Source organism: Ursus maritimus, unplaced genomic scaffold (assembly GCF_017311325.1).
Source record: "Ursus maritimus isolate PB19 unplaced genomic scaffold, ASM1731132v1 scaffold_26, whole genome shotgun sequence".
NCBI classification, from domain to species: Eukaryota; Metazoa; Chordata; class Mammalia; order Carnivora; family Ursidae; genus Ursus; species Ursus maritimus.
Window position 1 is genome coordinate 159,749 of NW_024425119.1, and position 21,903 is coordinate 181,651.

A 21,903-nucleotide genomic window follows, 5' to 3' on the forward strand; every position below is an offset into this window, starting at 1 on the left:
TGGACTGGAGGTACCCAACGCCATGATTGGACAAGGACTTAACCAAATGAAAAAAAATAGAAGAGAAACTGGGGAAAATACATCCAAAGCTTTTATATATCATCCCTCAAACTTTCCAGCAGCCTTATCCCCCTTTATTCATACCTTTTAAACATGACTTTGCCATTCCTGTTACTTTAACCTAATTCATATAAGTCTAAAGGAAAGGAACACACCGTGAGTGAATTACCACAGCCCTAAACCCTGGCCTTGAGAATATGTTATTTTCTCCCTAATTAGGTCATAGTTATACACCCAGGAAGTCCTCTGAGGCTTATCTGAAATCCATGGGTACATCTCTCAACTTCCATCAAGAGGGAATATGCCCTTTCCTGAGTTCCTGACCCTAATTCTCTACTACAATTCTCTAATAAATTTGTCTATGCAGATACCTACGGGACTTGGTTCAGGAATGACCCTCAGGTAAGAGAGGTCACAATGGACAGCATATCTGGACCCTTTTTTTTTTTCACCATGATCTCCTTCATAGAAGAGCAAGAAAGTATGGTCCCTCTGAAAACAATCCTTTAGAAGTGATTAGCATTACTTCTGACATAACCTTCCTTTTCTTGGAACATTTTATTCTATTTTTCTCTTCCAAAGAATACACAAAAATTAGGGAAAATCAACAATTAACAAGATGTACATTTAATACACAGGGACATACTGTGGTCCCAACCCTGGGTATCTTACCAATAGTAGTTTCATAAGAACAGCGTTTTGATTTTCCTAAAATCCTGCCAGAGCTGGGCACAGATACCAAGGCATAGAAACAGTGTAGGGCAACTAATGAATCATCGAGCCTTACATCGAAAACCGGGGATATACTGTATGGTGACTAACATAATATAATAAAAAATCATTATTAAAAAAAAAAAAGAAAGAAAGAAACAGTGTAGGGTAGACAAGAATAGAACAGAATCGGTAGGCCCTGCTATCTGAGATCTCTTACTATGTGCAACATATCAACTCTGTAAACCCCAGTTTCTTCATCTATAAAATGAGAATATCCATTTGAGATTGTTGGGAGGATTAGAAATAAGGTATGTATGTATATAAAGTATAGTATATCCTGCTTAAAATGTTCCAAATGTTTCTCTCACTTAGAGAAAAAATCTAAACTCCTTCCCATGGTCTACAGGCTAAATATGCTTTTGCCCCAGCCTGGTTCTTGGCTCTCATCTCCATCTCACACCATCCTCCAGGCACATTGACCTGCTTTATGTTCTTCAGACATAAGCTTGTTCCCACATCTGTGCTTTGTTCTATGTCCAGCATTCTCTAACTCCAGAACTTCACATGATGGCTCTCTCCTGTCGTTCAGGTCTCCATGACGTCTTTTCTGAAAACCCAGTCTAAAGGAACACTTTCCCTTATCACGGTTTTTTTTTACTTCATTATCAGTTAACATTACCTGAATTATTTCATTCATTTATTTGTGTTTTTACAAGGACAGGAAATGTGTCTGTCTTGTTTCTCACTCTCTAACAGTGCCACTCCCTCCCTGGAATCTTCCCAATGCCCAGATCTTTCCACAGCCAGCAGGCTGCATTTTAGGGTGGGCCCAGACTAATCCAGAATTTAAAATCCTGATTAGGCCTCTTCACAACATGTAACCTGGCTTCACCCTAACCTAGAGACAGTGACTCTCAATTTTTTTAGTGACACAAAGCTGCTTTTACCCAAGGGAAGGTCTGAACAGCCCAGTCACCCACAAGCACTGGTGTCAGACACCTCTTCCAATGGAAGACAGAAATTAGGCTGGGCTTAGGAGTTTAGTCTGTTACTCTTAGAATAATTAAATGTGCTTTGAGTGGAGAAGCATAAATAAAGAGACACAGCCAAGGGGAAAGTGTTATATTTAAAACTCCTCCCCTTCATTTTCTTCTTCAAATGAATCAGTCCCCACTTCTTCATAATCCTTCTCCAGAGCAGCCAGGTCCTCCCTGGCCTCAGAAAATTCTCCTTCTTCCATTCCCTCTCCAACATACCAATGCACAAAGGCCCGCTTGGCGTACATGAGGTCAAACTTGTGGTCCAGGCGGGCCCAGGCCTCCGCAATTGCAGTAGTGTTGCTCAGCATGCAAACAGCCCGCTGGACTTTGGCCAGGTCCCCTCCTGGCACCACGGTGGGTGGCTGATAGTTGATGCCCACCTGAGGAACACAGAAAGAAGAGGAGCAATAAAAGAAAATGCAGAGCAGCCAAAAGATAACTCAAGATGGGGTTGTCTTGGTAACGTGGTGTGGTAGCAAGACACAGTCGTGAGTTGGGAATGGGAGCAGGCCTGGATGTGAGAAGAAGCAACCAAAAAGGTTGGAGAAACAAAGTTAGAAAGAGGTGAGTGTTGAAGATAAATTAAAAGCTAGTAGAACTGGGTGCCAGCAAATTCAAGAGAATGGCTATAAAATCTAAAGACTGCAAAAGACTAGTTAGAATTTAAATAAAAACTTGGAAGAAAAAATAAAAACTGCAAAAGAAAAGGAGGAGAACAGGGATGCCTGGGTGGCTCAGTCCGTGGTTAAGTGTCTGCTTTTGGATCAGGTCATGACCCCAGGGTCCTGGGATTGAGTCCCCCTGCATCCAGCTCCTTGCTCAGCAGGGAGCCTGCTTCTCCCTCTGCCTGCCCCTCCCCCTGCTTGTGCGCTCACACTCTCTCTCTCTCCCCCTGCCCCCCAACAAATAAATAAATAAATAAAATATTTTTTTTTACTTTTCAAGAATATATATTTTGCATTTTCACAGCAGTTACTGAATATACTGTTTTAACTTAAATTCAATTAGCCAACATATAGTACATCATTAGTTTCAGACGTAGCGTTCAATAATTCATCAGTTGCATGTAACACCCAGGGCTCATCACATCACGTGCCCTTCTGAATACACTTCATTTTTTTTATTATGTTATGTTAGTCACCATACAGTACTTCATTAATTTTTGAAATAAAATCTTAAAAAAAAAAAAAGAAGACGACTCTGGGAAACAAACTGAGGGCTTCAGAGGGGAGCGAGGTGGGGGAATGGGATAGGCCGGTGATGGGTAGTAAGGAGGGCACGTATTGCATGGAGCACTGGGTGCTATACGCAACTAATGAATCATCCAACTTTAAAAAAATAAATGAACTGTTAAAAAAAGAAGAAGAAGAAAAGAAAAGGAGAACAGGGCTGGTAATAGATAGAAATGCTAGTGAGGGAGAGTCAAGTAGACAAATGAGGGTAATGAATGAGATTATTATTAAGGCGGGTATACAATATGTGTTTATCTTGAAAGGGGAAATAGATTCCCTTTAGAGGCAAATTAGTTTCTAGACTTGAAGTTTACTCTTTTCCACATGGTCATCTAAAGTTTCTCTTAGTTATACTGTCAACAAATTTATGGAAATTTCTCTGCCAAGAGTTAAGGGCTGTTTAAAAGATCAGGGAGGTGGGTGGAGGATGGGGTAACGAGGTGATGAGAATTAAAGAGGGCACATGATATGATGAGTATTGGGTGTTATATTCAATTAATGAATCATTGAACATTATATCAAAAATTACTGATATACTATACCTTGACTAATTGAATTTAAATTAAGAAAAAAGGATCATGGAGATAATCCAGAGCAATAAATTTAAAAATCCAAAAGTTCCTGGAGATGGTGCTAGTGTTAACCCAGCTCCATGTCTCAGGGGAGTAAGGCTTGTTAGAAGAAAAGCAAGGACTTCAATCAAAGAAAGTTAATCAAAACTCCTGCCTGGACAAACCAACTTCCCAAGATCTGGTAGCACGGCAGGGTCCTCTAAGCTAACCCTAGCCCAATGTGATGTTAGGGGCACTAAGAAATCTCTCTTCTCCCCGTATACATATCCCAAACCAAAGCCAACCCCAGAAACTGCAGAAAACTGGAAGAAGTCTAAGGTAACAAACTGTGATAATATTTATGGGACACTGAGAACCACAGTACTATCCAAAAACTACCTCTCCTACCCAGGTCATCATGCGTTAATTGTCAACCTTCATAGCTTTAAAACACATGTCCTCTTGAGACGTAGGTGGGAGTTGCTGCAGGCTATGTAGCCAAGGTGGGTAGCCCATTAAATGAATTCACAATCATCTATCATTCCCCTTAGACAAAAGTAGCATCTGGGTGGTAGAAGTGATGATGAGACAGGGGCAAAGGACCAAAAATGAGAAGGGGAAGTGCAATGAATATAAACTTTGCTGTATCCCATACTTTGCTAGATCTGACCCTGAGCAGCAAAAAACTTTGTGCCTAGAGCCAACTCTCCTCTCTTGAACAGTAATTATCCCTTCAACTGAGTTAAATAGGGACAAACACCCTTGGGGAGGATGTGAGAGGACGGAATTCAACAAACATGAGCTTTTCCAAAAAGCAGCTAAAGATGCTAGCCCTACCTATTTTCTGGACAGCTTAAAATAAAAAAGAGAGAATGAGGGGCATCTCCTTTTTGTTAACTTCCCCACCACCCTCACATCTCATTTTTTCTTTTTTTCCTATTCATTTTCTTACTAGCTTGTTTTGTTGTTCGTTTCCATTTTAAAAATTTAAAAAGAACTCCATATTTTGGAAGATCTTGACAGTTTTCACAAGAATGACAGAAACTGATCCATAAAAATAGGTGTGGTCTAGGGGGAAAAGATTATGTATATAGCTAGGAGTTCAGCAGTGAGGAAAAATGCTACAAAAGGAGATCAGCTAGGTCAAAGTCTCATATGCAAATAGGTCAGTCAAGAGATTGGCACATGCTGCCTTGTTTTTGTAAGCCCCATCAGGGAAAAACAGACATGCTCATCTCTGTATATCCAGCAACTGGTATAACCACCCCTGGTGCTGAGTGAACCTTTGAACTATTAAAGGCATGGCTGAGGGTTACTAATTATTAATGCAAATGATGGTAATTATTTTGATAGTGGAATCCGATTAAACACCACAGGAACACAGGACAAAGTAGTCAAGCAGTTCATATGCACAGAGCCAGCTGCATGCCTTGTCTGTGCAACTCAAAGGAGTGACTTCTAACATTCAACATTCACTAGTCCTGAGATCCATGTGTTTTCTCTGGCTATTGTATCTACCCACTAATCCTCAGAGTCTGGCATTTTCCAGATTACGGACACCTGATCTACAACAGGCTTCCTCAGCTTCTGCTTACTCCTGGTTAATGGGAAATGTCAGAGCTTCACAAAATAAGTGACTCACAATCCTATAGTAACCATAAAATTTCTTATCCTCACTCTAAGTTTAATTAAGACTTACAGGATGAATGTTTAATTTTTCAAAATAAACTGGAAGAGGAACACATTTTTTGTTAAAGGAGGGAATTATATCTCTCTGGTAACTTGAATAATTTGGTTAACTCCATTTTCTGATCTATTGTCAGATTACAACTACCTCTACTCATTCATCCCATTCATCCCACACTGCCTGCATGGGTTCTTTCTAGCCTGTTCACTCCTCCTTATTAGAGAAAAGCCCTTTTCTTCCTAACCTTTGAGATGCTTGCAGATGTTAGGGTAGAAGCAGTAGGAGCATTCTCCCTGCCGCATGCAGTATTGCCCCTCCGAGTATTGCGATTGTCCTCCTCCCTCTTCTTTCAAAAATCCTTTCAAATAAAGTCTCTCCTTACTTAAAATAAATGAACTAATGAAATTACGGTTATATTTGTCTTAAGCCCTCTTCCCATATCATCCCATGAAGCCTGAAGCTCCCATGGAATTGTATGTCTAAGACGCTGGAATTTAAACATCTTCCTCCCCCATCGTTAGTAATCTCCCTCTGCTTCTCTAATTGTCTATCTTCTCCCTAAGTCATCAGCTCTCACCTTAAAGCCTGTGGGACACCAATCCACAAACTGAATAGTCCTCTTGGTCTTGATGGCAGCAATAGCAACATTCACATCCTTAGGCACCACATCCCCCCGGTAGAGCATGCAGCAGGCCATGTACTTCCCATGTCTCGGGTCACACTTCACCATCTGGCTGTTGGGCTCAAAGCAGGAGCTGGTTATCTCAGCCACGGAAAGTTGTTCATGATAGGCTTTCTCAGCAGATATAATGGGTGCATAAGTTACCAGTGGGAAGTGGATGCGGGGATAGGGCACCAGGTTGGTCTGGAACTCAGTGAGGTCCACATTAAGGGCACCATCAAAGCGGAGAGAGGCAGTGATGGAGGACACGATCTGGCTGATGAGGCGGTTGAGGTTGGTATAGGTGGGGCGCTCGATGTCTAGATTCCTGCGGCAGATGTCATAGATGGCTTCATTATCCACCATAAAAGCACAATCTGAATGTTCCAGTGTGGTGTGGGTGGTCAGAATGGAGTTGTAGGGCTCCACCACTGCAGTAGAAACCTGAGGGGCTGGGTAGATAGCAAACTCTAGCTTGGACTTCTTGCCATAATCCAGGGAGAGCCGTTCCATCAGCAGAGAAGTGAAGCCAGAGCCAGTGCCCCCACCAAAACTGTGGAAGATTAGAAAGCCCTGCAAGCCAGAGCAGGCATCTGTCTGGGGAGAGTAGAACATGAGAAGAAACCATGAAGACAAGTTTATGAGAATACCCTCATGTGAGCAAAGGCAAGCAATCCTCTCTATCTGCCTCACTGTATTCCTCAACATTTTTATGTAGGTAAAATCAAAACATCCTTGAAGAAGTAAGATAAACGGAGTTGGGTTGATCTTGAGAGAACTAGCTAAAATGTATAGGGTGACAAACTGCACAGGCACATGCCACTAGGTATGTGGAAGGTTCCAGCCCAGTGGCTTGGTTGAACTAGGAATAAGAGTTTCAGAACTACAGTGGTTAATAACTTTGCCATTCAAGAACCCCAACTCTGGGGGCGCCTGGGTGGCGCAGTCATTAAGCATCTGCCTTCGGCTCAGGGCGTGATCCCGGCGTTCTGGGATCAAGCCCCGCATCAGGCTCCTCCGCTGGGAGCCTGCTTCTTCCTCTCCCACTCCCCCTGCTTGTATTCCCTCTCTCGCTGGCTGTCTCTCTCTCTGTCAAATAAATAAAATCTTAAATAAAAAAAAAAAAGAACCCCAACTCCTTGCCCATTTTCCCTGCTCTTGTCATTGGTTTTGTGGGAGCTGCTGACTATACATCTCAGCCCAGCCTTGAAAGGTGGCTCAGGGTACCAATATCAGAAATATAAATGAAGTCAGAGAACCTGAGTTTTAATATCTCTTTTGTCATTTTCCAGTTGTAAAAACTTGAGCAAGTTATTGAACTTCTCCAGATTTCTGTTTTTTCCTGACTAAAGTAGGGCAATAAAAAAAAAACAAACTTATCTCACAAGGTTATTGTGATTATCAAATGAGATAGTATGATATTGCTGCGCAAGGACTTGATATGTAGTAAGTACTCAATGTTAGCTCTTATCAGAACTAAGGGAATTCATACAGTCACAAATTTTCCCATTGGGTATGATCTATGATACTGGTTCTGAACTTTTGGGGCCCACAGACAGCTTTGAGACAGATAACCCCTATGAGCCTTCCACTAAACAGAAAAAGTGAACATATACAAAAATTTGGCATCCTTAGCTCCCAAGAACCCCTGATCAAGTCCAGCCATTTCCATTGTAAAGATAAGGAAGTGAAAGCTCAAAGAGATAAAGTGGCCCACCTTACAACTCAGAGCTTTCTAGCCAAAACAATCCTATTCAAATCCTACTCTACCACTTTGTAGTTGTGTGACCCACACTGAATTATTGAGCCACCCTGGACCTCAATTTCTTCATCTGTAAAGTATAGGGAGATGACTTTTTTGTATCATTATTAAGGGAATTAAGTGAAGGAATGTATGTAATTGACATTTGTAATGGCATTTGTAAGTGCTCAAATGCTCCATCTCTTCTCTTCCAAGTTAAATTCTCTGTTAACCCATGCTTCCAACAAGAAAAGAGCTAGCCTTCCTTATACCTGGAATTTCCTCCAGATACTACCATAGAGTATCAATAAGAATTAGTAGGGCATTGGCCTGTAGGGTAGTTCATGATGTCCAAGTGGAGGAAGGGGCATCATCCCTGTGAATGCTTCTTACAGAACATAAGCAAAAATTCCCAAATCTTAGGAGCTCTATTCTGTAGCCAGGGGTCATAGGCCCCCACTAATTCTGCTCAGGCTTAGGCCTGACTCATCAATTCCCCACCCTTGTTAATACTTACCAGCTTCCGTATGCGGTCCAGCACCAGGTCGATGCTCTCCTTGCCCACTGTGTAGTGGCCCCGGGCATAATTGTTAGCTGCATCCTCCTTCCCTGTGATCAACTGCTCTGGATGGAAGAGCTGACGGTAGGTTCCTGCCCGAACTTCATCTACCAAGAGACAGAAACCATCAGGTCTTACTACATTGTTTCTAGAGGAGATGCATCCCTCATTAAATATCATATAATACTTTTCTGGGTCTCCATTTCCTCTACCTGTAAAATTCCACTGAGGCAAAACCAGACAACCCTATAATAAATCTGCAAAAGGTTAAGAGAATTCCAGGTTAACATAGGCACTAATAGAACCATAAGCCTGTGACTCAAATAGGCAAAGAGAAACTTTCCTGCTCTGCTGGCAGGAACTTTTAAAAGCATTAGGTTCACAAAGTTCACCAAACACCAAAGTTGACTGCCCCTCCTTCCTTCCACCTTGGCCCCTCAAGTCTTCCTTCTTATTTTTTCTTTCATGCTGCAGGGTTACCCAAAACTTTAACCCAATTTCACTTGCACCAAAATGTTCTAGGGATACAGAGAAAGATTCCAGGTGATCTGCTCTCCCAGGAATTGTCCCACCCCTAACCTAATATATGTCAGGCACTAGAGATATTTTAGAATGACTCTGAAGCAGAGCTATGCTCCAGGTTCTAGACAAGCAGGGACCCTAGAGAGGGTGGCCATTCAGCTCACCTTCAAGGGTCCACACAAGGTAGACATATGGCAGACCAAGATGTATCAAGCCCCAACTACATACTCTCTTTTCTTCAGAGTTCCTCTACGACCCCACCCAGGGAAATCACCCATTTGCATAGTGCCTGGGAGGGTAATCTGCACATTTTGTATTTGTACAAAGTATCCAAGGGTTGTGTACCTATAGTCTGTTGCCCCTAGAAATTAGTATTTAGGCATTATAGACATTAGCCCAGATATCTCTGTGAAACTTACCCATCCCTTGCTTGGTGAACCAGCCTTGAAGCTGAGGAAATCCCGATGTTGAGCTGAGGATTGACCCAGGAGTCAGACCCAAGGTAAGTGATGTTGGAGTAGAGGGGAGGGGCACTCAAGGGAAAGATGAAGCACCAAGAACCCTGTCCCAACACAAGTCAGGATTCCTGTTTTCTATGATCCAGAAGAGGTTTATTCTAGAATTATAGCAACCTCTGGCTGTAAGAGAATGTGCCCGCTGTTATTCCATTTTGCGTAAGATACTGCAAGGTTATACCAGACCCATGAAAAAAGACTGCAATTATTATAGAACCAGAAACCTATACTTTGGAAAATTGACTATTTGAAGACCTCTCATAATTCCTAAAATTATTTTATTTTTTACTCTTAGCATATAGTTAAGAATCTTGACAATTTGGATCTTTCTCAGCAGGTTTAAGAGGTTTAAGTACAGGGTATTTTGTTCTGCATAGGTTACAGCTATAATGGGGGAGTAGAGATCTGTGATTCCCATCGTGAGACTCCACCAGACTGTGAAGATTTCAAGAAACTAACAGAAGTAAGTGTGGGGTGGGGTGGGGAGGTTCTAGCTGAGCCACCCCCACCTTCCAACTGGAGATTCTGCTTCCTAAGCTATCATGGACCAAAGGCTCTGCAGCTTCATGTTGTTCTCTGTGGAAACGATCCTAACCCATACTCACCTACTACAGTAGGCTCCAGATCTACCAGGACAGCCCGAGGCACATGTTTCCCATTGCCAGTCTCACTGAAAAAGGTGGTGAATGAGTCATCGTCGTTGACCTTGCTGGCCTGGACACCAAAGGTGCCATCCACCTGGATGCCATGTTCCAGACAGAAGAGCTCCCAGCAGGCATTGCCAATCTGAACTCCCGCTTGACCCACGTGGACTGATATGCACTCCCGCTGTGAGGAGAGTACGAATCAAGGTCAGAGAGTCCTAGGCCCTAGTCATGCCCTTATGCTATATCCTGCACATCTGCGGACTTGTCTCTCCCTGGCATTCAACTCACAGGATATCCATCCCTCCAACCATGCCATATAAAACCAGGTGGGGTCTGAGGCGTGCACTGGGCAGCACTGCACCTGGACTGTGATTTGGCTCTGAGGAAGAATCACGGTTTTGTGGCTTGTTCTAAAGGTTGTTTCATAGGGTTAATTCTTTGTACCAAGAAAAGGAAAAACAGGGCAGCCATACTGATAATACAAGGGGCTCATTCCAAACCATGAAATTCCTGTACTGATGAAGAAGGTCAAAGGATGAACCAATGATAACAGCAGAAACTGTACATAAGTTCACTACCATACACAGTGCAGCATTCATATTCTTGCCTAAGCCCTGACCTTCCTAGACAACAGCCTCTATCTCTCTTTCTATCCCTCGTTCTCTCTCTTTCCCTCCTCCCCCCTTCCTCTCCTTCTCTCTCCCATACATACATACATACACACACACACACACACACACACACACACACACACAGTCTCAGAATATCATAGAGCAGATAAACAGTCATGGAAGGAAAATATTTTGTAAGTAGGTATCATGGATATCTTTAGTGTTCTGGTTACAAATGTAGGAAGAAGAAAGGATTTTTACATCAGCAAAGGAAAATTGGGATTGTGTAAATTAGGCTCTTTCTGAACTCTGAGAAGTTGGAAAATTTCTTTGTAGCCACCATAATCTGCTCCCTTGCCTATGTCAGGCCACATATTAAAGCTGACTTTTAGAGGGTCTTTACCTCTTTAAGCCACAATTACCTGACTGATCATAATTGAGGATGAGAATGGCTGTGTGTGCATGAGACAGAGACAGAGAGAGAAAATGAATGCGTGTGTATTAACAGAAGCTGGGTTTTACCAGAAAGCCGTATCACCTCCATATATCCCACCTGTGAGGAAGCAGTTGCCACCACAAAGTGGCTCTGTGCCTGTGATGCCTGTTAGAGCTCAGCTGGGAAGCATGTGCTTCGTCCATGGGTTTCTATTCTTATCCATGACCCAACCTGGCATTTTCCAACTAGGTAACCCAAGCCAAGAGCAGAGCCTCCAGAGAATTTGGCTGGGCATTGAAACACATGGAGTCAGAGGGAACTTGGAAGTTCTCTGGGCATGGGAACAGGGCAGCTTCCCTGAATAACACCTCAAAGAGCCAGAGGTGCCAGGACCCATTACTCCGTAATTCAATTTTAGAACTGAGCACCTATCCTACACCTGTCTCTATGCCCTTGCCTTGGGGAGTATAGAGCACAGGTGTTCACAGCAGCCAGTATGAAACATAGCCCTATCTGGAAATACAACCCAGCTGTATTTCCATGAGTCTGGTAGCCAGAGAAAGGCTTCACTCACAAAGTTGTCCACACCCCAGGGTTTAAATCTAGCCTTCTCAATTTACCTGCTGTGCTGTGTGACCTTGGCTGATTTAACTAACTTCACCTCATCTGGAAATAAGTTAGCCATGATTATAGTTGTTTCTGCCTTTACCATTATCATTTTCATTATGATATTACCTTGTAGCTTTATTCTGCACCCAGAAGAAACACGGAAGAAACACAGTGGAAACACTAAAGAAAGACTCCAGGTCTCCATTCTACTCAACTTTACTGTGAGGTCTATTTTCTGCCTTCACCTTAGGTCTTAATTTTAAAAAGTGTCTTTAAAAAGACTTTTAAAAAAAGTCTTTTAAAAAGTGTCCTACACCAAGAACTACCCCACAACTACTGTATTATCAACAGTCCACATCTTTCACATCCAGGCAGCCCTGGCTTCTTAGGAAGGTGTCTAAAGCTGATGGGACTTTGGAGAGACCTAAAAAACCAGTCTGATCCTATATATACCTTCTAGGTGACAGCATCCTCTGTGGCCCTGACCCTCAGTCTTCTGAACCTTGCCCCCCCCCCACTAACCACCACCACACCCCACCTATCCTCCAGGCGTATCTGTGGTGCTGTTTGCTCTCCAGTCAGCCCTCCCCTCTGGAACACTCTTTCTTTTTCAGCAAGAATGTAGGGATATTTAAGAAAGATCAGAGGTCATAGGAGGAAGAGTAAAGGCTCTTTGGGACCAGAAAACTACCAATATGATGATATCAATGATATCAGCCTCTTTTGATATCTCCTTTAATTTCACACAACTGATAAATATGCCAGTCTTCACAAACACTCTCTTTCTCTCTTTCTTACACACACACACACACACACACACACACACACACACACATCCCTTAGGAAGAGCTATTTTCCCTGTTAAACTAAAGAGTAATTGGAAGTATAAAAGAGACTCAGGAATAACTGATATGTTCATAGATGCTTCCAAAACCCAAAAGTGGCTACACCAATCAAGAGAAAAGGAAGATCCCTCAATACCATTCCCCACTAACAGGAACCAGGGCTCCTGGGAGAAATGAAGAATTCTAGGTCTGGGGCAAGGAATACACAAGATGAGCCTGGAACATCTTATGGTGCCTGAAAGCACAGAAGCTAACACAGGCTGGGATGATGTCGAAAGATTTCAGAAACCAAGTTGAAGAAGCTCCCACTGCCAAAGATGAGACAGCATGAGCATCAAAAAGAAGAATAATGGTACTTGATTGAAACAGGATGTATATAAAAATCCACAACTCCTTAGTGTTAAGAAAACAAATAAAACTCATTTGTCCCCAGATAGCACTGTTGATGAGGGAAAGCTCTTTTTTTTTTTTAACTGAGGATTGTCAGCTAATAAATGTACAAGGAATGATATATTAAGATATGTTGCCATATAAAGAAATGGATATTCATATAGCGCCAAAGAATCACTGTTACTTCCAGGTTACAAGGGAAAAAGTAACCACAACAGTTACTAGCCAAACACTGGAATCAATCTTAACAGTACTGATAGTGAGAAAACCAGACATTAAGACCCTCCTGATGTGATGCAACATGACATACACAACACCACCCATGAGGAATTCTTGTACTTAGCCTTGGGATGCCTGGGCGGCTCGGTCGGTTAAGCGTAAAACTCTTGGTTTTGACTCAAGTCATGATCTCAGGGTTGTGAGATTGAGCCCTGCATTGGGCTCCACGTTGGGCCTGGAACCTGCCTAGGATTCTCTCTCTCCCTCTCCTTCTGTTCCTCCCCGCCCCACTCACTCTTACACATGTGCTCACACTCTCTCTTAAAAAAAAAAAACAACTCAGTCTTAATCTATTAAACACTTTAAATTTTGTTACATTAGAGATAACACCACGATCAGAGTGATAGGTGACATCATGAGAAAACAATAAAATAAATTCAGAAGGTGAAACTTCTACAGGGCAATTGATACAATCTTTTTAGTTCATGAAAAATAAAGATGATAGGAGAGATTGTTCCATATCAAAAGAAACTCAAGAAACATAAATCCACATGTAGTATGTGTACTTTGCCTGAAATCTGGTTTGAACAAATTAAAATTATTTGGGGGACAAATAGAGAAATTGATTAATTTTGTTAAGCATGATAATGAAAGTATAGTTAGGTATGACAATGTCCTTATTTTTTAGGGTCATTTTTTAAAAAATTATGTTCAGTTAGCCAACATCATTAGTTTTTGAGGGTCACTTCTAAAGCATTTGGGGCAAAATGCCATGACATCTGTATTTTACTTTAAAATACTTCAACAATTGTTGGAGAGGATGTGGAGAAAGGGGATCCCTCCTACATTGTTGGTGGGAATGCAAGTTGGTACAGCCACTCTGGAAAACAGTGTGGAGGTCCCTTAAAAAGTGAAAAATTGAGCTACCCTATGATCCAGCCATTGCACTACTGGGTGTTTACCCCAAAGATACAGACGTAGTGAAGAGAAGGGCCATATGCACCCCAATGTTCATAGCAGCAATGTCCACAATAGCTAAATCGTGGAAGGAGCCGAGATGCCCTTCAACAGATGACTGGATTAAGAAGTTGTGGTCCATATATACAATGGAATATTACTCAGCTATCAGAAAGAACGAGTTCTCAACATGTGCTGCAACATGGACGGCACTGGAGGAGATAATGCTAAGTGAAATAAGTCAGGCAGAGAAAGACAACTATCATACGATTTCTCTCATCTATGGAACATAAGAACTGGGAAGATCAGTAGGAGAAGAAAGGGATAAAGAAGGGGGGGTAATCAGAAGGGGGAATGAAGCATGAGAGACTATGGACTATGAGAAACAAACTGAGGGCTTCAGAGGGAGGGGGTGGGGAATGGGATAGACCGGTGGTGGGTAGTAAGGAGGGCACGTATTGCATGGTGCACTGGGTGTTATACACAACGAATGAATCATCGAGCCTTACATCAGAAACCGGGGATGTACTGTATGGTGACTAACATAATATAATAAAAAATCATTAAAAAAAAAAAAAGTTGTGGTCCATATATACAATGGAATATTACACAGCCATCAGAAAGAACGATTTCTCAACATTTGCTGCAACATGGACAGGACTGGGGGAGATAATGCTAAGTGAAATAAGTCAAGCAGAGAAAGACAATTATCATATGGTTTCTCTCATCTATGGAACATAAGAACTAGGATGATCAGTAGGAGAAGAAAGGGATAAAGAAAGGGGGGTAATCAGAAGGGGGAATGAAACATGAGAGACTATGGACTCTGAGAAACAAACTGAGGGCTTCAGAGGGGAGGCGGGTGGGGGAATGGGATAGGCTGGTGATGGGTAGTAAGGAGGGCACGTATTACATGGTGCACTGCGTGTTATACGCAACTAATGAATCATCAAACTTTACATAAAAAAATTAAAATTAAAATTAAAAATTAAAAAAATAAATGCTGTTATGTCACGGTAAAAATAAATAAATAAATAAAATACTTCAACAAATGCAGCAGGTAAAGTAAAAATGGCAGAAAAATAATAATAATTATTATTAAATCTAGATCATATATGTAAGGGTGGCATTATGGTACTACTCCAGAGATTTAAAATTTTTCATACTAAAAAGAAAAAAAATAAAGAAAGGAACTAGAGGAAAAATGGGAGTAAAGATTCCACTCACCATAATTACCTTATCCTGTCGGGCCCAGGCTCTTCCTGTCCCATTTCACTTAGTCATTTATTCAACTAACAATATTAAGAACTAATTTGTCAGGGCACTGAACTAGCCTCCTCCAGCCACTGCCTGATCACCATCCCCATCGTCCACCCTGGAAGTTCTACATAGATAAACACAGAGCAGACCCAGTACTGATAGCCTTGTGAGGTCACCCCTCATACCAAAGAAAGGTCATCCATCTGGCACAACGGGATGTTATGTCAACTGCAAAAGTTTAGACCGGCCTCATGGACCACCAAATATGATTCCCTCCCCATTTCAAAGATGAAAAATCTGAAGCTCTGAAAGGTAAAGGGACAGATTCAAGATTTCACAGCTCTGCAGCAAGAGCCCAGACTGGAATCCAGGTCTTCTGACCTCGGCCTGAGTTCTTTCCTTTACACCACACAACCTCCGGCCTCACTTGTCTTCTGAACTTCCAGGGCCCTGGGGCATGCCCACATCTACATCAATGTAAGCCTGATAGTGTATACAGCAAGGCCAAGCTTGTATAGCAAAACTCCAAACAGAAAAAACCTCCAGTGCAAAGAAAAACTGAGACAGGCTTATGGTAGTAGCCTCTTTGAAAATGGGTCATCCTTCTCTGATAGAACCAGGAATCTGTTTCTCGGGGCTGGTGTGTACAAGGAGAGGGAGGGGGCCAAAGTACAGAAGAAGCTGACCCAGCAGAGGATATTTAAGTCCTAAATTTGCTCCAAACTCAGATTTCAGATTCCCCTCTCTAGCCAATCAGAGCTCATGTTTTCTCTCTCACACTATTTCTCTCTCTCAGTTCCATTTTGAATCTGGGCTTATAGAGCTCAGACCACTTCTGTGCTCCAAGGATGCTATGAGGGGAAGGGGGCTGGCTCCCTGTGTGCTGCTGGACCTCTCTGCCCAGCAATCCAGGGGGTGAAGATGAGGGAGATGGAGAAACCTAACAGAGGAGTTTCCTTTCCTCAAGAAAAGTATGACATCCTTGGAGGATCTACTGCTGGTGTAACTACAAAAGTTACCCACTCTGTTCATTCCTAAAACAAATATTTATTGTGTTATCGTGGGTAAGAAGGTATCAAAAGGTACTGGGCTAACTCCTACTTATCCTATTCATTAAATGTCACTTCTTACAGGAAGTCTGGAAAACCACAAACCAGCACAGGGCCCCTACTATGTGCTCCCACAATCCTCTTCTTCCCTGTCATTGTATTTATCATGCCATATTATAGTTGCTTGTTCAATTTTCTGACTTTCCTAGCAGAAAGAATACGTTCTATGAGGGCAAGGAACCTTGCTTATCAGTGCATCCCCAAGCACAATGCTTGAACGTAGTAGGTGCTCAATAAATATAGGGATGATTAGAATGAGAACTCTGCACTGAGGGGTCTTAAAATCTAACAAGAGAGTAGCCAGTGCCAAAGAGACGATGGGAGTTCAAAGGAGAAAAAACAACTCTGGCTTGGTTTCCTGAAACAGGAATATTTGCAGTGACCTTGACGAATTTAGACATGCCAAAATGATCGTTTTAGTTGAGCTTAGGAGCAATGTGAACAAGAGGCAGGAAACTTGAGGGCAAGTCCCACAAATTGCACAGTTTGCCTGACGTGTAGGCTCATGAAAGGCAGAGCAGATGAGACATGTGTGCCACCTACCCCACCGTCCGCGGGGAGGGGACATGTGTGCCACCTACCCCCACCGTCCGCGGGGAGGGGACATGTGTGCCACCTACCCCCACCGTCCACGGGGAGGGGACATGTGTGCCACCTACCCCCACCGTCCGCGGGGAGGGGACATGTGTGCCACCTACCCCCACCGTCCACGGGGAGGGGAGCCTGTGTTCTGCAGAGCATCAAAAAAAAAAAAATTCTAGAACTTTACAGCCCTTTTACAATTCCACTATAAGAAACCCTTTTTTTTTTTTTTTTTTTTTAAAGATTTTATTTATTTATTTGACAGAGACAGCCAGCGAGAGAGGGAACACAAGCAGGGGGAGTGGGAGAGGAAGAAGCAGGCTCCCAGCAGAGGAGCCCGATGTGGGACTCGATCCCGGAACACCGGGATCACGCCCTGAGCCGAAGGCAGACGCTTTAACGACTGCGCTACCCAGGCGCCCCTAAGAAACCCTTTCTTATATCAATCTTATATTATTTCTATTTTAATAATAGTCATTCCCTTTCGTTTTGCTCTCAGAGGACTAAGATCAGCTAATTAGGAACCCCCGCAGAAGGAGGCTTTGTAGCTTCAAAAATCATTTTGAAGTATCATAAAACAGTAAAACTGGCATATTATCTAGGAAAGAAACTGACACAGACCAGCAGTATTTGCCATGTGAAAACCTGAGACCAGTCCACATCCCCTGAGCACCAACATGGTCAAATGCCACACAGCTGCTTTCAGGAAGCATATTATTACACCAAATTAAGATTAGTTGTCAGGCTGGGCTAATAAATCACCTATATTTTAGGATCTAGGTTAAAGATGGCAAATAAAAAGTAGGTCCACAGTGTTACGGAGGAATAACTAAAGTAAGGAGAAATGTGATCCATAAAAGAGCGCTTGAATTATCTCTGCTCAAACCCCTTCAATTACAGCATATTTGGAATCACTCAGAACAAAGAATACATAGCAAGCCAGACAGCAAGAACAAAAATTTGACCTAAATTAACATCAGTGAGTGAAAGTAGCTCAAGAGAGGGGGCTCACATTATAGGCACTGTATTTAGGGCAGCAATAGGGATTACATAAGACCACCTTTAGGAATGGCAGGGGTGTGCCATAAGTAGATCCCCAGCCTGAGAGACCCATTGGTGTCCAAAGGCCCTTAGGCTTTAACGGACATTGGGGGCAAGTGTGAGAGACAGTTAAGGAGTTTTAATCTGGTGCACACCACCCACTCCACTTTCCCATTCTCTTCCACAGTTTATTATCTGGGACTAATTCTAACAGGAAGACACAGACAGGGGAAATGTCAACCACAAAGGCCACAGATAGCATTTTCCAAAGGGAAAAGGAGCAGTTGGTCCACTCTGCCCCCAAGGAAGGACAGTTGGGTCCACCCACCCCCTATCGCCGGTCCTGAATTCACCAGCTACTTCCCCCTCAGAAGTTATTTTTAACTTTTCGTCTTCCTCTCAAGGTCACTCAGGAACCCCCTCAGAAAGGACACTCAGCAACAGCAATAGTCCTCTAGCTCTGCATGGGCCTGACCTGAGCCTGGAAGCTTCTTATGAAAACTCCTCCACATTTAGCCAGCACCTTTGCCCTAGCCACTGCTAAGGAAAGTTCTATTCATCAGGGTTCTGCTGCTGCTCGGAGGCATGTACCCCCACAATGTCTGGGGGAATCTGTGCTTAGTAATGGGAAGGGCAGATGCAGCAGTGACTCCAGCAATGATCTGAGGTCAGAAAATAAGTATGGACCCTGCAGAGCTCAGCCATGCCTGTCTACGTGGGGGCAGTGTGCAGAAGACTGCAGACACAGAAGCAGTGTCCATCTCGTCCCCCAAACACTCTCCCTTGCCTTTTTTTTTTTTTTTTTTTTTGAGGAAACAGGCTCTTTGCTGCCATTTCATGCCTATCCCCATCTGAACCAGTGCTCCCTCGTTCAGAAGGAATGCAGTTAAGATGGCTGTGCGCCAGATGTTCTCACCTCCCCATAAACCTAGACACTTTCTCTGTGCCCTGGTGTCATTGACATGGGCTTGGCTTGGGGCACCTGGCCAGGCGTCTCCATACCACTTTCCCCAAAAGCGTCCTAGTCTCAGTTCCCAGAAGAACTGCTTACTGGAAGGACACTGGGAGCAGACGGGAATGCTCAGTTATAGGATTACTTATACATTTCTTACTCAGAACCTACAGAACTGCTGAATCTAATTCTTCTTAACACAGAAGCAGGCCTCTCCCTCCAACCCCCACAAGGGAAGGGAATTCTGGAGGATGGCTGCCTGAAACCACCTGTTAAAGGAAGTAAAGTCCTTTCTGCAAGGGTGGGATTCTTTGGGTCTTTATTTATTAGATGTGTCAGTCTAGCCTTTTAGGAATGAATCAAGAGATTTTTTAAAAAGAGATTCTATGAGTAGGAAATGGCCAATAAAAAATGTTTTCCCATTAAGACAATGCTGCCCATGTAATTAAATATTTTAAACACAACCTGCTATACAAAATTCAGTTTCATAATAAATAAAATAGTCTCTTTTCAAAATATTCAACCATAGGTTTTCAGTTAAACAGCCACATTTAAAATAAGTTTTTACTGTTTAAAATTTTTATTTACCAGATATTTTCGGAAATTTGCCTATTGAATATACATTAAAGTTTGCTCAGAGGGCTAGATTACGATCCTTGGCTCCCCTGTAAGCCTCCTTTAGGCTCTACTCTGAGAGTCGCGATGGCATTCAGGTCAAAATTAAAACATGCAAGAGAAAGCACTTTGAAGATTATAAAGCACTACATGCCAGATATTATAAATATTAAATCTCAAATTTTGAGTATGCTGCCTAGAATTTGCTTCAGAATAATAAGAAGTGAGGGAAAGGGGAATAAATGAAGCAAGACTTGTCATAAGTAGATAATTGTTGAAATTGGATGAGGCATATCCTGGGGTTCATTATGCCATTCTCTCCCCTTTTGTATATGGTTGAAATTCTCCACAATAAGAAGTTTAAAATAGTAAAGCTAGGTGGAGCCTTGGAAATTGTAACTATAACCCCTCTTCATTTTGTAGATGAGACCAGTCCAGAGAGGTTAATCGACCTTCCTGAAGCTAGCTGCAGAGCCAGGAGTCAAAATCTTTCTCTGGGCTTCTTCTATGGCCTCACATCAGGGACCTCCAACAGGAGTGGATTCCTTGGGCCGCTATCACCAATATTTCCCAAGTTCTTCAAGCTCCCAGGTGGGTCTGGGAGCTTGCTCCTGAGAGAGAGGCTGCTGGACAGACCTCTAGCTAAGAAACAGCTGGAGCCAGAGCTAGAGGCCCTGGGCACTTTCCAAACACAGCAGAGGCTGGGGGAGGAGGTGAGTTTTCTGGCTTGCGCTGCTCTGTCACTGACACCTAGAGCAAGAGTGCCCAGAGAACCTGACCTTGGCTTATGAGACTTGCTTATTCTGTCCCCCTCCTCCACCCAACCCTTCCAACCCACCTCCCTGCTACCAAAATACCAGGGCTCTGAACAAGGAGATTCCGGGTTTTCAGGCGTTCAGGGAAGTGGATTGGGGACGATTTTACCCACTCCCCGGGGGAGAGGGAGGGAGGGTGGTGACAGGAAGGATTCTAGAGGGCCTGAAGAGGCCCCCTCCAGCAAGATCTGCGTCTACAAAAGGAGTTAGATTTCGGGGAGGGAGAACGGAGCCACCGCTGAGCCCTTAACCATGACAGTAAACAAAAAGAGAAGTCTGAGGTCCCCTTTCCTTCCGGAGGAAGACTTCTGTGTGCCAAAGTGCTTCCGATCCTGACCGCTGGAAAAACTGGGGAGTTGGCGTGGAGCACTCAAGTTTTAAACGCCCCCCAAACCGAAGCGAATGTTCAGAGACCAGAAAGGAAAACGACCTCAAGTGTGGGGAGACTGTGACGCCCTAAGTCCTCTGTCACATCCTGGGGCTCAGTCACACTTGATTGGATTTGGGGACCTAACTGCGCCTGCTCCCCCAGCCGCTGGGGCCCAGCTCACCCACCTGGAATCCCTGGACAGTCCCCTACTTAGCCCACTCTAGTCCCTGAGCTGCCCGCCTGAGGATCCCCCAGAATCTCACCTTTTCTGCGCAGGCTTCCCATGTCCTCCCTCTCCTCACTGCGTGCGCAAATCCCCCTTAGGTCCCTTTGGGGGACTATTCGCCTCAGGTCTCTACTTTATGTCTATTATAAAGGGTACTGGCACGATGTCCTCCACCCGAGGGTACAGACCCCCTTGACCCTGAACTGACAGCCCAAGAGACTTCGAGCTCTGAAGATCCAAAGCAATGGTTCCGTTGGCCCCCGAGTAGATATGGATCTCGGCTGGGTGCCAGTTCCGCGCCCCAGATCCCCGGCCCCCAGCCCCGGGCCCTGGAAAGGCTCACCATCGCGGCTGCTCTCCTCGCTGGCTCGCCTCGCAGCTGGGCCTGCCCACCCCAACTGCTCTAGATACAGCCGCCTCCGCTGTTGTGACACACTGGGTGGGAGGGGGCCGGGGACAGACATGCTGGGCCAGCAGCAGCCCTGCAGCATCACAGTGCCCGGGGAGGGGAGGGACCGGAGCAGGTCACAATTGCTCCTCCCCGCCCACCCGCGGCTCAAATCCCCGGGCAGCAGCCGTGGCCCCACCCCGCCTCTGGGTCCACCCTCGGCATCGGGAACTGCTCGCCCTGGGAACTGCGCGGTTGAGTTCCTAGCGCTTCCGTGGCTCCGTGGGGGTGGCACTCCTATTACCAAAGCGCACTTGCACACTCTGCGTGATCGGCCATTAGCTGGAAAGCGGCTTAGGAAAGAAATGTAAAAGTGCTGCTGAACAAAATGTTCATCACTGCCCAAACTTTCATTCTCTTCCTGCTGCCACACACTAGCTGCCAGGATGGACCGGGCCAGGCAGGAAAGGCACCTAATTGGGGTTTAGTTGACTGCAGTCACCTACACCCAGGAGCATGCAGGGCTCCCTGCTAGGAGGAGTAGGCTTC

General features: G+C 43.9%; 2 protein-coding genes across 3 annotated transcripts in view; both read right to left on the minus strand.

Annotated features, from left to right (window-relative positions):
- Positions 1–1,881: 1,881 nt before the first annotated feature.
- Positions 1,882–21,472, minus strand: TUBA8 (tubulin alpha 8). 2 transcript variants are annotated; one of them, XM_008704809.2, is made up of 5 exons: positions 21,310–21,446; positions 9,888–10,110; positions 8,204–8,352; positions 5,862–6,542; positions 1,882–2,194 (listed from the first exon to the last, which is right to left on the minus strand). In XM_008704809.2, exons 1-5 carry the CDS (start codon positions 21,310–21,312, stop codon positions 1,901–1,903), a joined length of 1,350 nt encoding a protein of 449 aa, XP_008703031.1. In that variant the 5' UTR covers positions 21,313–21,446; the 3' UTR covers positions 1,882–1,900. The 2 variants fall into 2 exon arrangements, with proteins under 2 accessions (XP_008703031.1, XP_040497899.1); XM_040641965.1 differs by lacking the exon at positions 9,888–10,110 and having other exon boundaries at positions 21,310–21,472.
- Positions 9,985–21,903, minus strand: part of PEX26 (peroxisomal biogenesis factor 26) — a 37,814-nt gene continuing 25,895 nt past the window's right edge. Inside the window, exon 6 of the transcript XR_571894.2 lies at positions 9,985–10,110. The gene's annotated coding sequence lies outside the window, so the exon portion shown is untranslated. The remainder of the gene's footprint in view (positions 10,111–21,903) is intronic.